The sequence below is a fragment of the Strongylocentrotus purpuratus genome, unplaced genomic scaffold (genome assembly GCF_000002235.5).
Source record: "Strongylocentrotus purpuratus isolate Spur 01 unplaced genomic scaffold, Spur_5.0 spur5_scaffold_13, whole genome shotgun sequence".
Lineage (NCBI taxonomy): Eukaryota > Metazoa > Echinodermata > Echinoidea > Camarodonta > Strongylocentrotidae > Strongylocentrotus > Strongylocentrotus purpuratus.
In genome coordinates this window covers 2,171,101-2,189,127 of record NW_022145598.1, presented here as the reverse complement: position 1 = coordinate 2,189,127, position 18,027 = coordinate 2,171,101, and the positions used below count along the sequence as shown (strand labels likewise).

The 18,027-nt window shown below is 35.2% G+C and overlaps 1 protein-coding gene across 9 annotated transcripts in view; it reads left to right on the top strand.

Annotated features, from left to right (window-relative positions):
- LOC588154 (otoferlin) overlaps positions 1-18,027 on the top strand; it is a 93,311-nt gene that overhangs the window by 41,670 nt on the left and 33,614 nt on the right. For 5 of the 9 annotated variants that reach the window (XM_030982697.1, XM_030982700.1, XM_030982698.1 and 2 more), the window contains 10 exons: positions 6-167; positions 747-884; positions 2,435-2,596; positions 3,339-3,498; positions 4,323-4,379; positions 8,176-8,576; positions 9,572-9,688; positions 10,876-10,893; positions 14,412-14,432; positions 17,699-17,759. In XM_030982697.1, coding sequence (XP_030838557.1) covers positions 6-167; positions 747-884; positions 2,435-2,596; positions 3,339-3,498; positions 4,323-4,379; positions 8,176-8,576; positions 9,572-9,688; positions 10,876-10,893; positions 14,412-14,432; positions 17,699-17,759 — 1,297 coding nt within the window. Of the gene's footprint in view, positions 1-5; positions 168-746; positions 885-2,434; positions 2,597-3,338; positions 3,499-4,322; positions 4,380-8,175; positions 8,577-9,571; positions 9,689-10,875; positions 10,894-14,411; positions 14,433-15,008; positions 15,036-17,698; positions 17,760-18,027 lie in introns of all 9 variants that reach the window. The other 4 variants (XM_030982704.1, XM_030982701.1, XM_030982702.1 and 1 more) reach the window with 4 other exon arrangements.

The following is an 18,027-nucleotide window of genomic DNA, read 5'->3' as shown; positions in this document are numbered from 1 at the left end:
TGTAGACCGGCTGTGAATTCATCGGTCGAACCCTGATCAGACCAATCGTCAACATGCTTGATGACTACTATGAAAAGCCACTCTTCCCTCCTATGCTACAGTGGCATGATATCTACAGGGGGCAGAGCCAAGGAGGACAGCTGCTTGCTGCGGTCGAGATGATTCAGGTAATAGTTCTTCTTCTTCATATTCTTCTTCTTCTTCATTTTCTTCTTCTTCCTTCCTTTTCTTCTACTTCTTCTTCTTCATCTTCTTCTTCAAAATGTACTACAGTTGTTCTGTTTTTTTTTATAGATCTCACCTGTTTGAAGCAAGACGAGCATAAACTCATAATCATAGAATAATTGCCCTTTTGGCTCTGTCACTCCAGACAGATGATACTTTTCATGAATTAAACATTAATAGGATGTTCACTTTTGATGTGTTTCTTTTTGTATTCCAGTTGACGAAGGGCAATGAACCTCTTCCTGATGGTATTCCAATCACCATATCGCTCCCTATGAGGAGAAAAAATAGATTCCAATAGATAATATCCAGAGGGAGGAAGGAAAGGGGAATGGCTCAAAATGTTGTATAGCTGTTCTGCGTGTTTAGCTAGATCTCAATTGTTTGAAGCCAGGTGATGATAAACTCATAATCATTGAATTATTGCCCTTCTGGCTCTGAATAGATGATACTTTTCATGAATTACATGTACATACTTAGTAGGATGATCACTTTTGATGTGTTTTTGTTTTGTATTCAAGTTGACGAAGGGCACTGAATCTCTCCCAGTTGGTATTCCAATCATCACCATCCCTCCCTATGATGAGAAGAAGAAGGAAACTCCAATTATCAACATCCCAAAAGAGATCAAGCCAAGACTGTGCAAGTTCAGAGTGGAAGTAAGCACCAAAGTTCAGTCATATTTTCACTAGCGAACACCCTATTGGTTCAAATGGCCAATAACTATTTGACGGTTTCAGGAGGTAAATTAATAATTATATGATGGAGTATTACATGGAGATTACTAGGCCCTGGAAACTACCTTGAGATGTTAGGTGTCATTAAATCAAAATATTGTGTTTTATTAAAGAAAACTCTACTGGAGTAAACTCTATTGTGTTAACTTGCTTAGAAATGTATACTGATTACAATGCGTATCACGTTTGCCTCATGGCATACCTTCATTTTACGCCATACATGTCCCGCTGACTCTTGAAGATTGAATGGGTTATTTACTTTCATTTTTATGCCTCCGTTACGAAGTAGCCGGAGGCATTATGTTTTCGGGTTGTCCGTCCGTCCGTCCGTACGTCCGTACGTCCCGTTCTCGTGATCGCGTTATCTGAAGAACCGATTGATGGATTCCTGCCAAACTTTGGTCATGTATGTTACTTGCAGAGCCGATGAACTGAATAGATTTTGGGGTCACGAGGTCAAAGGTCAAAGGTCACAGGGCTCATTATGTATGCAAAAATAGCTTGTGATCGCATTCTCATTAGAACAGATTGATGGATTCCTGCCAAATTTCGATCATGTATGTATCTTGCAGAGCCAATGAACTGAGTAGATTCATGGGTCATGAGGTCAAAGGTCATGGGCTCATTATGTATCCAAAAACAACTTGTGAACGCATTCTCATTAGAACTGACAGATGGATTACTATTTAACTCAGGACATCTTGCAGAGCCAATGAACTGAGTAGATTTTAGGGTCATCAGGTCAAAGATCAAAGGGTCATATATGTATATGAGAAATTGCTTGTAATCACGATATTCTGAGAACCTCTTAATGGATTACAATTGAACTTGAATTTGAAAAATTTCTTCTGTTTTGGTTTGTAAAATTGCTCTATGACGGAGGCATCATTTTCGACTGCGCGCAGTCGAAGTTCCATCTAGTTATCACATGAACCCCAGAAACTGTTTATGATCACAGGGTTGTGAACAATGGGCTTACATAATAATAAGTAATAAACAGTATCATAGATGTATTCACTTTATACCTCCCAAAGTTTAAATCAAAGACGCTTTGTTAACACCATGTCTAGTTTCAAATTGTACTCTTCTATTGGCTCAAGTCAGGTTCATGACTGCTTTAAAGTAAAAAGCTTTATCCATAGATGTTTTATGTATAGGGGTGCCAGTTTTCAGGCAATAGCCTGAATTCAGGCCCTGGCAAGTTATTGTCAGACCATAGTTTAGGCATTTTTGTGTACAAAATAGCTCATTCTAGGTAATTTTCAAGCCCTCTGATCAATTCTAACTGGCATCCCTGTACGTAGTATTTCGCGGAAAAATGACAATTTTGTGTTTTGTTAGCTTGAGAATAAAATCATGAAGTTAAATAGCATGGAAGGGTCGCTCAAAAAGCTAGGAGTACATTCAATCCATGGTTTTGTCATTGTATTAAGCATAATTACTAATTTACCACTTTATTGATTTTTGTTTAGATTCTGTTCTGGGGTGTGAGAGAGTTGAAGAGACTTCAGCTGATGACCGTAGACAAGCCTCGTTGTGACATAGAGGTCGGCGGGGTCACCATCTCTTCCAGTATCATCTCCAATGCTCAGCGCAACCCCAACTTCCCCAACAATGTCCAGTTCATTGATGTGGTAAGCAACATCACACAATGCATTCACTGAAGTGGAATTTATAGTTCATACTACAGTCCAACCTGCTGTAGTGACCACCTGTATACGAAGACCACCTGTCTACAAGGACCACATTTTTTGTTTCCCTTGAAAGTGGTTTCTCATTGACACATGTACTAAAGGAACTACAAAGACCACCTCTCTACAAAGACCATTTTTTTTGTTTCCCTTGAAAATCTTTTCTCATTGACACATGTACTAAAGGAACCTGTCTACAAAGACCACTTTTGTGTTTCCCTTAGATACATTCACGTGTATGGCTTAATTTCCTTAGCATTTTTTAACAGAACAGAAAAGAACTGAAGTGAATTAACCCAAACTGAACTGAATTGAAATGACTGAATGGAACTGAACTAAATAGAGCTCCGATGAACTGAAATAAATCAATTGATGAAAGAGAACTGAACTCAATTTGAATGCAAACTTCATTGAAGTGGACTTTAAAACTGAACTGAACTGACGAACAAAATTGAAATTAATTTAACTGACAAAGCCAAATATAATTGATCTGATCCTCATTATTCTCAGCTGACTTGCAATATCTAAATTTTACCAAACATCAATCTGTATGAATCTCAGTGGAATATAAATGAGCTGACCCAAAATGCATCGAATTAAATTGAATACGTCTCAAATGAACTAAATTGACTCGATTTGAACCAAAAAATACATCAATGATATTTCACTTCATCATCCTCCACAGGATTTGCCGGAGAATGACCTCTACTGCCCTCCACTGACCATCAGGGTGGTGGATTGTCGTCAGTTCGGACGTTTCACCCTGGTCGGTACCAACGTGGTGGGCAACCTTTCATCCTACAAACTCAAGGAGAAAGAAGAGAAACCACCGGAAGAAGAACTGGGTAGGTTCTTCATTCATGATCACAAAGCCCTCCACACAGTATATCACTTGACTTGACTACAATCCAATTTCAGTAGAATTCATGTCATGTGATAGTCTAGACTTGTAAAATCTACTTATTTAAAGCCCCACCGTACTACTTGTTGCTACTTGCTCCCTCTATATAGAATACAATACCTAAGCGGTGCCTTTTGGTCCCCCATGATCCTCTTTTTCGTACGTTAATTGAGAGCCGAGTTGATGAGATGACCACCTGCCAGTGACCACGCTGGGCGGTCTAATCCCTCCTGGCCAACTAGTGCAGACTGGCTTTTTTATAGTCATACAAATAGTAAAATCCCAGTAACACACAAAACAAGACTCCAGACTTGCCCCAAACCAAACATCTCTTAGCATTGGGAGGATAAATTTTTGTTCCGTCTGTTGTCTGTCTGGAATCGGTCTTGTCGGTATCACAAAGATATAAAACTGTAATTGTGGGGTGTGGTGGGTCTTCCAGTCAGAGAAAAGGCTTGTTCCGAAGTGCATTCCTTGAAATGCTTGAGTGCCGTAATGGCAGCCGTGCTAAAGCCAGGGTAATAATCAATAATTATTTTGTATTGGCTGCACTGTAAGTGTAATATTGTCTTTTTGTTTTAATGTAATGGATGGATTCAAACCTATTACTTACTTTGTTCTAGTCCATTGTGTCTTGACTATACATTATGTGGTATAACCGTACCAATGTCTAATTGTACAATGCTTCCTTTTGGTAAACGTGTCTGTTTTACCGTCTGTCTGTCTGTCTGTCTATTTGTCCTGGTTCCTATATTGTCTGCTTTTTAGAAATTCCCTTTGGTTTTAAGGGTGTCGGCCTGTTTTCCAAAGATACTCCTGCAACTGGTAGGTTATCCCCTCATTTATCAGTTCTGCATCAACGTGTAGCAGCAAAAGAGAAATAATATTCCATTGCTCGCAATAACAATTGAAAATCATGTGAAATACTAATAATTGTTTTTCTAAATGTTATTCAAGTGTGTTTCCATGTTTATAGCACTTAACAATTGATTTGTATGTGTGCTTTGTATACTGACTACAAGTACAGATAGGTTCCTTTAATATTTTCTGTCTTCTCTGTTGTTCTGTTTCTTCCTCTCTGTATTTGTAAATCTACACAGTACATCTCTCACTCACTCTCTAACTCTCTCTCTTTCTCTTTCTCTTTCTCTTTCTTTCAATTCATCATCATTTGTTTCAATCATGAAACCATAAAACAATATATATATACATAAAGTAACATGAAACAATCATAATCTTAAAATTCTGGAAATCATGAAGGAATTTGAGACTATAAAGGAATTTTGAAAAAAAATTGTAAGCAATAGTCCCTGTCTTTTCTATCGTTCTGTTCTTCCTCTTACATGTCTATACCTCTATCTCTCTCTCTCTCTCTCTTTCTCTTTCTATTTTCCCTTTCTCTCTCTCTCACTCACTCTCAATTTCTCTCTCTCTCATTTTCAATTTCTCTCTCTCTATCTCTATCCTTTCTCTTTCTATTTTCCCTTTTCTCTCTCTCTCTCACTCTCAATTTCCCTCTCTCTCTCTCTCTCTCTCTCTCTCTCTTTCTCTTAATATACTGTTTTTATACTGCTCCCTCTCCTTGCCCGTTCTCTCATACCTTCCTATTATCTGGATCCAGAAGGGCGTTAACTCCTATACTTAAACACAGAGTTAATGCCTTTCTGCTTTCAAGGAAAACATATTATGTTCTATATATGAATTTCTTTTCTTCATCTGATCGTTCAATCCCAAAATGTTAATGTTTCTCTAAACCTGCTCATTTTATATTCTACTACATTCTTTCTATATCTTTGACAAAATTGTCCTTTTTTTTTCTCCCCTTCTCATCTTCACCTTTACTTTTTTTTGTTTTCCTCCATTTCTTCAACTGTTTCTTATTCTTGACAAACTGCGTGCACCATCTTTGTATTGTGTGTTTGTATGTTGATGTTACGTTCACACATAAATGTATAAATGTGTCAGCATTCATCCGTAACCTTGTTTTTGCATTGTCTAGTTTTGTTTGTTTTTAGTCAAGCATGTACTTAGTTCCCTCATACCTTGTCACATTGTAAACATTAGAGAGAAAGGGGGAGGCTTAAATCCCATCGCATTCTGTGTCCACACGTTCGTCATCAAAATGCACCAAATATTAGTTATTGAGTTCAAATTGACAAACCCTACTGGATATTAAAGGAGTTAAGATGGGAAAGGAATAGTACCAAAGTTGATAACTACTATTAATCGTCATTTATAATAAATATTCTATATAGAGCTAGAAGTGTGGTTTTTTGATTGAAAGGTTTTATTGAAGAACAAAATACATGATAAAAAAGGCATAGTGTAATTAAATGTTTAGTTCCAGTGTAAAGTTAAGAATCTGTATAGTGTATGAAGTAAACTGCAGAGCAATCCATGCCGGAGCTTAGAATGGCAAGCAGCGAGTATTGTATTCTTCTTCTTCTTCTTCTTCTTCTTCCTTTCCCTTCTTTTACGTATCCTCTTATATGAATTTTCCATTGTCGCTTTCTACTACTACTTCCTATACCTTTTCCCCTCTCAGCCTTTTAACACTGTTCCAGTCTTTAAATCTATCCCACTCTTAATTTCAATAATTTACGGTGTATTTGCAAACGTTACTCCTCACCTTTCAGTTTTACTCTCGATTTTTTGCACCACATACACTTGCTCCGTTTACCGCTTATTGCTTACTTTAGTCCTTCTTTCACATGATTTCAGTGCTATTTAATGCTATTTAATTCAGATTTCTTTCTAATTTATGTTTCCATATGTTGCAATAAGCTATATTTCTCGTATTTATACTGATTTATTTTACAAATTCAATATATCATGTTATGCTATGTTATATATTACATTATGTGTTATTAATTTTGTTTGTAAACTTTTGTAATTTGGCTAAACGCCGCGATGAAAGTTTTATTTGAAATAAACCATTTTGAATTGAATTGAATTGAATTGAATTAAAAACTGCAGAAAAGTATGCTCTACAAAAGGAAGAGATGATTTCTCATGCCATATGTCGCTAAACTCCAGATCTATATTGCATTCATTAGAAATACATGCATACATGCTTTTGATTTTATTGCAGAAAGATTCTGTCAAATCCATGAATAACCTCCATGACATTTAGTAGCTCAAGAATGCATCTACATTTAACAACTGAATTATCAATTCATACCCTTGTAAATTTGATGTTTTTCGTAACTCAAGAATAAAAGGTAGTCTGGTTGAAATAGGGCATTTGTTGAATACTTTTAGATGTAAGCTTTATTATGTCACATTCTCAAGAAACATAAATTGGGACAAATCAATTCACAGATACTTTTTTGAAAAGTTGCAAAACTTGGTAAGGGTATGAATAATTTAGTTGGTAATTGTATTGGAATTCCTACTAATGGACATGTTCATTGAGTAGTCCATAGAGACAGAGCATTAATGTAGAATAGAAAGCAATTAGTAGTTTGTAGGAGATGCATCATCCAATCAAAAATCTGCAGACAGTTATGCTCTAGGAAAGCAAGCAAGATATAAGTTCATATATACATGTAATTGTTGAAAACCAAAATCTAGTTCTAATGAAAAGCCAGATCATGACCAACCTTGACTTGAAGGAAAGAAAATAGAAAAGGATGTGCAATGTAGGTTGTACAAATCATCTATATGAACATAATATTGCTACTATAGTTATCACTCTACCTTTAAAGGTACTATGTCCCATTTGCAGGCCAAAAAAATGAAAAAGTTAAATTCTAACTGAATTTGAAAGATAATACTAATTTAGAACTTCCCTAAAAAAGGTGGGGCTTGAAAATGTCTTCAAGTGGGAAAATTACGACTATTGGTTGTCAAATCGACTTTAGGGCTATAGAGCCCAAAAGTAATAGTCTTGATTTTCAGACAATTGTACCGAATGGTCATACGTTTTATGCCGCGCAAAGATTCAATCAGTTTAATCTTGGCCATCACAAGAAATGGGTTATTGATGTAGACAAATGCTCATGTACCCTTTACAACTCTTTTCATGTATGTTATTACCAAAGAAGACAAAAAGCCAGTCAGTCACTCAATAGTGTCTGACAGTGAAGTCTAGCAAGTAAACGGGTTTCCTTGCATAATTTGAATATGAGGACACTGCTAACGTTTAAATTTCACACACAGGACATACATGACATATTCATAATTCCTGCAAAGTTCTACAGAATTTGAAGTTGGCTGCAAAAGGGACATAGTACCTTTAAGGCTATGTAGTTCATGACAATACTGTTGCGAGTGAACAAAAAAAAAATGTTAAAACCTTATCAAGTATTGAATAGAAAGAAACTAAATCATACACTTACATGTACAGTTCAGATATAGGCCAATTTTGTGTGTATATTCTTTTAAAAAGGGTCGTTCTAATTGGCAATTTTTATTATTTTTAAAGATAAATTTCATTTGCCAATGGCTACTAAATCAATTTTGTTTTGACACTTTTTTACAATTAATATTATAATAACGACTTTGTAAAAATATCTTGGTGTTTATTGGTATGGGATTTTTTTTGCTTTAGATTGTTTGCATTATCATTTACTGCTTTTTACCCTGGTAAGTCATGCAAAATGTGTTGAATCTTCTTCAGTTTCAGCAGCGGACGTGCTACTAGGTGTTGGTGGTCCAGGTGGCCCAGAGAGAGGTGGCCTGAACGGATCCGCCAGGCTCCCCGGTAATGGCTACCCCCGCTCCCTCAATGGTAATGGAAACCTCCTGGGCTCAGGCCGGGCCTCTAAGCCCGGCTCCAAGGCCGGATCCAAGGCGGGATCCAAGGCAGGCTCCAAGGCTGGCAGCGTGATAATCACACTGGATCCACCCCTCGATCCAAATGGTAAAGGCGATGCAGTGATAGACATGCCACCAGATGGGAAGCCTCCATTAGAGGGAGAGGGGGGTAAGGACGAAGCAGGGAAGGAGGGATCTATGAAAGGTGGTGATGGAAAGCCTGGAGAAGGGTCCAAAGACGGAGTAGAAGGAGCAGTAAAAGAGGTCAATATTCCATTTATATCATTGAGTGAAATGAAGATATTTGTCAACTATTCCAGAAATTGAAAGTACATTTCATTGAAATTGTTCATGTTCAATTGCCATCTTAACCTCTTGAACACCTAGATAACTTGGCTGGAGTCTTTGGAAAATGTGTGTAATATCATAATCTAATTGTATCCAACAAGTAGTGATGCAATCACGGGCTAATGGTAGCAATAGTGATAGTCAAATTATATTGCTCTCTTTCCAAAAGATATAAAGCATATCATATTATGACTGTTAACATGGCTTAATTTAGCTGAGCTTACATTACAAGGTGCTTTAAGTTTCAAGGAAGGAGCCTGTGTATGTTGGCCAGGATTTTTATAATGCCATAGACTAATCTTGAATTTTCCTTTGTTAAAAATGCAACAAGAATATCTAATGGATGCGATGATGCATGTTGTTTTCATTCATGGTGCAACCTTGACTAGCTCTTGATGAGGCTGTCTGCACCTATCTATAGCAGTCAGCTTTTTTATGATATATGAAGCTTAACCAAAATATGAAATCAGCAATATACCAACCAGCTTTTTAAGAATAGCAGATAATAGACAGAAATGGAGGGCCATGACTGCCAATGTCTGTAATGTACAGACGATGACGATGACGAAGATGATGACGATAACAATGATGATGATGATGATGACGACAATTATGGGGATGAAGATGATGATTGTGATGATGATGATGATGATGATGATGATGATGACAATGATGATGACGATGGCGATGATGATGATGACGATGATGATGAGGACGATGTTGATGATGATGATGATGACAATGTTGATGGTGTTAATGATGATGATGATGATGATGTTGATGACAATGTTGTTGATGATGATGACGACAACGACGATGATCTTGATGATGATGAAGAAACTTACAGACTCGCGATATATTAGTGCAAATATTAATAATAATAGTAATATGTATATTTTTGTTTCCCCCAGGGTGAGAATGCTGAAGGAACACCGGGTGCTGCCGGTAAGAAGAAACTGGACGAGGATGAGGAGAATTCTCTAGACTGGTGGTCTAAATACTTCGCTACCAGGGCTGCCCTTGAAAAGGTATGTACATGTAGAGCAGTATGAGCATACATGTTGGAGCACATTTATGTGCCGTAGCCCCTCTTCTCACTTTGGTTATCTTTTGGAATGTAATTACTTATTACCGCATCAGTCAACTTCTATCATGTGTAGTTTGGACTGGAATATTACTGATATACCTCATGATTTGGCAGTCCATGGGAAGTGTTTCACAAACTTCACAAAGATGAAGAACGACTAAAGTTGAACTTGAACTATGGCAGGCCGTTCATGCCATTAGCTCTTCTAACCATTCCTGTCATTGTTTTATCAAGGGACATACATATCGTGGTCACAAATCTACAGAATTTATATACATTTTTTGATAGTTCATTATTGAAGGAAAAAATATGTAAAGATCACAATTTCTAAGGTTTTTTTCCTTCAATTTTACATCTGGTTCAAGATTTTTTAAGGGCATAAATCGCCTACCATAGTATAAGTCCAAGTCTTAAATATATCTTAGGTTCACAACGTAAGTAACTTTTTAAAAAAAATATAGATTTGTGATGTCCCTTGATGAGAGCAACCAGTGGCATGAATAGCCTGCCATAGTTCAAGTCCAAATCAAGTCAATCTTTGTGAAACACTCCCCAGGGCCTTGTCCTATAAAGAATTGTGATTATTTCACATCAATCACAACTTGACGTTGATTGCAATCCTGTCCTACAGAGATAGGAGTTTGTATAAAAGTTTGTGATCAATCACAATCTATCTCAAGTATTTTTAAGGCGGGCAGTTTGGTGGTGCCAATGATTTAGACCTTCTGTGTAAAGGGTAAAGAAGCATTCTCCTACAAGCTCATAATTTAGGGACATTGATAGCAAGTTGCAAAATAATGAAAAGGTTTGAATGGTGGCAAAAGTTCTGAATTCAAAATGTTTTATATGCTCATGAATGTTGAATGTGTGAGACTTTTTAGAGCAAGTAGCCACAACACGATCAACATCATTTTAAAAAAGCGTAAATTTTCAATTACATGGATACTGAGTTGCTTGGTTACAGCGGAATTTCCCATACTATAATCATTTGATATAATAATGCATATTGATATCTTGCAATTAAAATTTGTGTTGCTCTACAAACGTGTTGATTGTTTAAATTGTAAAATTTAATCTAATGTATTGTCTATTACCTATGTGTAAACGCATTCATGGTATTGTACACAGGAAGAAATAGCAAATATGGTGAGAATATGTTTTTTTTAAATATATTATATGTTTTTATTATATTCAACGCAAGTTTATATAAACCACATCAAATATCACAAATATTGGGAAAGGGTACATTAAACACTTCATAAAATAACTTGGTCCTGCTATATTTCAGATCACACTCTGACTTTACAATTAGACTATGTTTTTGAACACATAGAACGACCTGATTTCTAACCAGATTGAAGGCAATTCTGGCTGTATTAACCCTTTGGCTACTGGAACCCTATGGTCCCTGTGTTATGTCTATAGGATTGAGAGGATTCAGAAGTCAACAGGTTGAAGAGGTGTCCATATTTTCGGTTGAAGTTACTTGACTGAGATCAAAATTGTTGTTTATAGTTTTACTTTTTAAATCAAGAGAAGGTTGAGTTCTGGGAAGAGGTGGAAAATAATTTGCGAGCGTTATCATTATATTATGTAAGTGTGGAAGAACATCAGATACAAAATGTGCCCTGAAAAGCATAGCTCTTGATGAAATGCCTTAATATTATAAAGATGGCATGTAACATCATAAACATCGGGACAGATTTTTATGCCACATGTTCGTGAAGTACCATATACATCTTTCTGTGTACAGTGCTTGTAACTTTACCAAGACTGTGCCAAATTTCTTATCATTTTGATGATTCCAGAACCTTGCAGTACACACCAATACTTATATGCTAGATGATCAACCTTTTCTGATCGATTCCACAACGTTTCTTTCACAATGCAATCGCATAACCAGAACTCAACTTTATCTTTGAACTTTTGATAAGGTTGATATGTATATGTATATTCAGTACAAAATAGGTATGAATTTGCACACTAATAGTTGGCAATATAGCTTAATGTGTTTGTTTTTTTCTGGTGTTTTTTTCGTAGATTCTCACTTTATTGCAATAGTTATTTAGGATTAATCCTAATTTCTTTTATAATTTACTATATCGTCGGTGGGGTGACAAAACCTTGTATCTCAATTTTTTGAGATTTTGATTTTTTTGCATAATTGTGTACCTAATGGCCTACGACACCACCTGATAAATCCATGGAACGCCTCCTGTCTCGTTTTTTTTTCACAAATTCCACACAAAGGACGGTGTCACAACACTAAGTCTGTTGAGACAGGAAAGGTTTTTCTGCTCTCCTGAAAATTCATGATTTTTGAGATACGAGGTTTTGTCACCCCACCGACGATGTTATACATGTAAGTTATGTAATAGTGGGTTATGGAAAACGTTTATCTATCGCCTATGTGAACCAGATTGTTCCTCTGTTAATCCTATGGGAGTAAGAGAATTCAGTATTCAAGGATTTAAAGCCCCTCTAAAGTGTTGGGAGCCCCAAAAATTTGATGGAAAAATTTCACTTAAATTGTATCATAATGTGAAAGAGGATGTCATTTTAAAAAAAATTCTGAAAGGATTTTCAAAACAAATGTGTTTGAAGTCGAATATTGTGAAAGAATACAAAATTGAGGTTTTCTGCGTACAACAGAAAACCCAAATTATGTATTCTTTTATAAATATCTGTCTTCAAACACATTTTTAGGGGTAAATCTTTGCAGAAGGGAGTATTGAATGACATCCTCTTTCACATTATCAAACAATTTAAGTGAAATTTTGCCATCAAAATGTTGGCGAATTCGGGGCTCCCAACACTTTAGAGGGGCTTTAACTCCTGATTGATTCTTTGATACAATAGGGGTATGAATTTGCATACTAATAATAGTTATTCAATCTGTTCAGCTTATTATTTTTGTGTCTTTTGTTCTGACTCATAGAGAATAGGAATAACCACTATATTTCATCTCTTTATTTGTATGTATCATGTGCAATTAGCGGCTTATGGTATATATTAAGCTCATGGTCAGTTATGAATGTAGCTTGAAATAAAATGCTGTGGAAATCATTTCAAATTCGTCATCATAATTTTTAAGAGGTAGCTTAGATAAATGTAGTGGCACAAAAACAATGAGAATTGCATAATTGTGACATTCCAAAATCATAATTCATCCCCCAAAGTTAAAACCACATCATTAGGATATAGAGTGGTGAAGTGTGACGTTAAGTATTGGCTGAGATATGAACATCTGAATGAATATATGTCCTATGGGAGCTCAGTGTTATATGCTCTGGCTCCTAACCATTAGGAGCCAGAGCATATAACACTGAGTTCCTATGGGGAGTATATTTATTCAGATGGTCATATCTCAGCCAATACTTTACATATTCAATTGGTTTTCAACATTTGGACATTATTTTTTATGTTCTTTCGGAAAATGAAGAAAAAATTGAGAAATTCTAAAAATAGATTTTTATGACGTCACAGCTTCGGTACTCTATGGAGCTGGTAAGTGCATATACCATCTCAATGAGGTATAATGTTAGCTAAACTTTCATTTAGATATGTCAAAAAAAGAACATTTAATGAACGCATCTTTTTGTGCCACTCTTTGTTGCTGAGCGACCTTATCATCCTCATTATCATGATGATTATCATCATTGTTATTAGCACCATAATGCGTTGTCCTTGATATAATCATGAACATCATCGTTTACACAGTATGGTCATGATAGTTGGAAATTTATAACAATCCAAGTGTACATGTAGATCATCAATACAAACAACATTACAAATCATTCGGGTATATCATATTACAAGTAAATAATTTCAAGAAAAAAAGGAAACAGCATAAACTTGAATAGAGAAGGAAAGGGAACAAGAGAGGGGAAAAGAAAAAGAGTAAAGAAATGAGAAAGCTGCAATGATCAATCAAGTAAACTCTACATTGTACATCCAAATATCAAAAGAGATAATGTTATTATAAAGAACGTCAAAGTATGGGTATAAACTGATAACTACATGTACTGAATAATTATTTCAAATTGATACTCTGAAGCAAAGATAATAATATATATGTATATATATAATTAATAACCAGCAGCATGTGTTGGGGTACAAGCTCAAAAGAATATGGAATGGTTGAAAATGTATATTGCACTAATCACCTGCTTATTGTATATTATACATGTATACACACCAAGGGATAAAACTATTCTTTTTAATCGGTTTGTTATACACCTGGGCAGACTCACTTGTTTACTTCTCCTTAGGTTATATTTTGTCTCTCATTTTGGTGGGAGAAGGTCATTTAGGTTGTGCTGTGGTTTCTGTATTTGATTAAATAATTGCAAGCACATATTATTTCTACGATCAGCTAGGGAATCAATGTTCAGCACATTTAAGCGTCAGTATAAGGTGGGTCGAGGGTGATTATTCTCAGGGCACGTTTTTGTATTGATTCCAATTGGTTCCAATCTTTGGTGAAAGACTTGACATGCATATTCCAATACAGACCTTATACAAGCTTTGTAGTAGCCTACCTACAACCGTTTGGACCAAGAGAAATAAATGATACAACCCTTGCATAAACCTTTTCCACATGAGTATTCCAATTCAATTTATCATTGATCAATAACCCTAGTAATTTTATTTCTTGGACACAGTCTACAGGTTTGCCATTAATGGTAAGTGGATGAACAATCACATCTTATGTAAAATTAATTACCATTTCATTTGTTTTCTGTGGGTTGATCTGCTTATCATTGGCCTTTGACCATGTGATTAATTTGTCTAATGCTCGTTGTAAGGAACACTGGTATTGTACCTTACAGATATCATACACAGTGGTATCATCAACATACTTAACCATGGAGAATTCAAGCTTTAGATCGGATAGCATGATGGTATACAAAAGGGGACCGAGTTTGGTCCCCTGCGGGACACCGCCTTGAACGTATGTCCGCCGGAAGGTGGATTGACCAAGTTTAACCCTCTGTTGTCTTTGACATAAAAACGATCTTATCCAACTGACAGTCTTATTGTGAACACCGAGCCTGACATCATTATCAACGTCATCAGTATCATCATTAACATTATCATCATCATCACTGTCATCTTGGTACACGTTTCTTCGTCTTCATTCCTAAAGAATTTTCCAGTGCCATATTTTGATAATGGTTCTAACAATATTGTTCTTATGTGTTTTCATATCATGTGATGGAAATGAATATTATGTTCTGAATTCCATCCTGTATGAACAGCGTCGACTGAAAGAAAACAAGCAAGGGGTATGCATGTGCTCCTGTTTTTAGATGTCTGAAAGTGACTATTTAAATCTGCATGCCAACACATGAATATCTTGACATTGTAATCAATTTATGATATTAGAATCAAAATAATTAAGCTGTTGCATGAGCAGTGCTGTAATAGCTAACATTCCTCATTCATAGCTTACCTGTTGTGTTCTCACCCATTATGTTATTCTACTCATACATTCCTCAGAGTGCATGGGGAGGAATTATCTTGCAGATTAACTTTAGAATTGTCTGAACTCAGAAGCACCGAAAGGCATTTGCAAAGTGGACTTTTCTGAACTTACCAAATGTGATATCATTCACTGGTTAAACTTTGTTTATTTTTATTTTTTCTAAACTGTGTACATTTACTGTATCTGATAAACTTCAAGTAACATAATTATGATAGGCATGATTTAATATAGGCAATTATTAATGAAAATATACTAGACTTTTACATATACTTGTGCATGAAAAAAATATTTCCAGAAACCATATACCAGAAGATGTGAAAGGCAGGGGCCTGTTTCATAAAACATGTTATCAATAACAAGTTCCAATAGCTGTTATATAAACTACTGACATTTGATTGGCTGAAGGCAAATTTGTCATAGAGTTCTAGCATTTGTTATTGATAATAAGTTTTGTGAAACAGGGCCCTGGTCCAAGCTATTTTGTCCTGTACATGTACATTACCAGCTTCATCCTAGAATTCAGTATATTTAATGATTTATCAAAACAATTATTTGCAAGCTTTATTCGACCTTAAATCAGTACAATTATGGAGAAACATGATACTTGTTATTATATATAACTTTTCTATTATAATTACCGTAATACTTGGTAATGCATGGGACACTCATCAAATGACCTGCACCTGCCCTTCACTTTAATCAACTCTTTGTTATTCATTTTCCTGTTCTAATATTGTATCATAATTGTATTATCTGAAAACAGAATGATGTAGAAGAGGTGAGAATATATTTGCTTCACATGTGTTCCCTTTTGGTTGAAGTGATTTTTATTTTAACTTGAAATTGAATGTTGTGAACTTGAAATATTTCATACAATTACTGATGGATGTTGGATGTCTCTTGATGTGATATGCGACATCATGATCAGTTGTTTAATGTGTTTATGAACGATGTATGCTGGAATTAAAACTTTTTTGGCCATGACTTCAAAAACGTTTTGGCAATGACTTAAAAAATAACACTTTAATTGGAGATAAAGAGAGAGAGAGAGACTCCAAGGTTGATTGCCAAATATTGTAGAAGAAATTTTGGAAGAAAGAAAGGTTGTTTTTCTTATACCACAACCTAAATGTTTAACATAAAACATAAGATTTAGAACTTGTTTGATAACTCACACTTTTTCAGCGTTGTGCCGTTTAATTTTTCAATTTTTTTTTTAATTTTTCAATTTATTTCCATAACCTTTAATAGTTTATTTGCAGTTTTGCATTTTAAGTATCTTTCCTAAGGAGATAAATTGAAGGGAAGAAGAAAAGAGAGCAAAAGAGTAAAACGAAGCTGATCGAGACACAGATAAAGTGAGAAGGTTATCGTGTGTAATGTAACTTGAAAAAAGGTGGAATTTTTTTCTCTAGATTGCATCAACAAATAAATGCAACTAATTTTTCAGTTGTTGCATCCTTAATGCAACTGATTTTTCTTGGATTCAAAGTCAAAACACTTCCAAAAAATTAGCAATACACATTTTAAACTATGACTATCACATTTTTTTGTCTTAATCTCATCCATAATTGTATAATCCATTAACACATTTTAATTTTGTACTAATGAAACATTGACAACAGAATGTTTAATTCGTCCCTATTTTCACGAAGTGACGGTAGTGAGAAAAATCATCACGCAAAGTGAATGCAATTTTTTTTCACTACCGTCACTTCGTGAAAACAGCGACAAATTGTTAGAATATACAATCTGCATTATGTAATGTTAATATTCTCATAACCTGAATATTGTTTGTCTCTTTAGAGTCAGAAAGGCATTAATTTGGTGTAAAATGATAATGTCCTTCTGGCTCAGAACTAATGATTTCTAGTGTGGTGTTTATTCTGTCTGCCTCTTGTAATAACATTTTCTTTGATATTTAATTTTCCCCATTACAAGCTGCAGTGAAATCCTATAGAATAGTGTACTATATACTCATTTTATGTTGTATGTATCATGTCACATGTACTTTTCATCTATTTTTCTCTGTGAATAATGCATGTAAACACAACAAATTTCCTTTTAGACCAATAAAATCTGAATTTGAATTTGAATTTGAATTTAGGAACACCTGATTTCTTGCCAAGTTTTCTTATATTTATGATTCTTTGAAATAAAAATGAACACAAGCAGACCAATGTTCTGCAAGGAAGCTATTTGGTTCATTATTTTAAGAGTACTAAGTGCCATATTTTATCCTTTTCCACTTACAATAATAGAAAGGCTTTTCTTCCAAAAACACAAAAGAACTCCATAAATTTAAAAATGTGAACTACTCATTAATTGTCCGCATTCTACTCTTGTATGTCTTTTAGGACAATTACACAATTACGGAACAAACCTTTTGGTTTAGAAAGGGTTCATTAATTAATTTTCTTTTCTTTACCTATTGTAATGTTTGTTCTTATGATTGTCTAACAGGAGCAAGCGGATCAAGCCGATGGAAATCAAGACATAGACCTAGAGCAACCAGAGAATGAAGGTATGTGAACATAGTAATTACAAATCTAGACCTAGACCTAGAGCAACCAGAGAATGAAGGTATGTGAACATAGTAAATCAAGACCTAGCTAGACCTAGAGCAACCAGAGAATGAAGGTATGTGAACATAGTAAATCAAGACCGAGCTAGACCTAGAGCAACAAGAGAATGAAGGTTTGTCAAAACAGCAAATCAAATCTTGATACAAAGACTACCACCCAAAATGATCTAGGAATGCAGTTTTTATTGGGAGTTCATCTTTCCATACA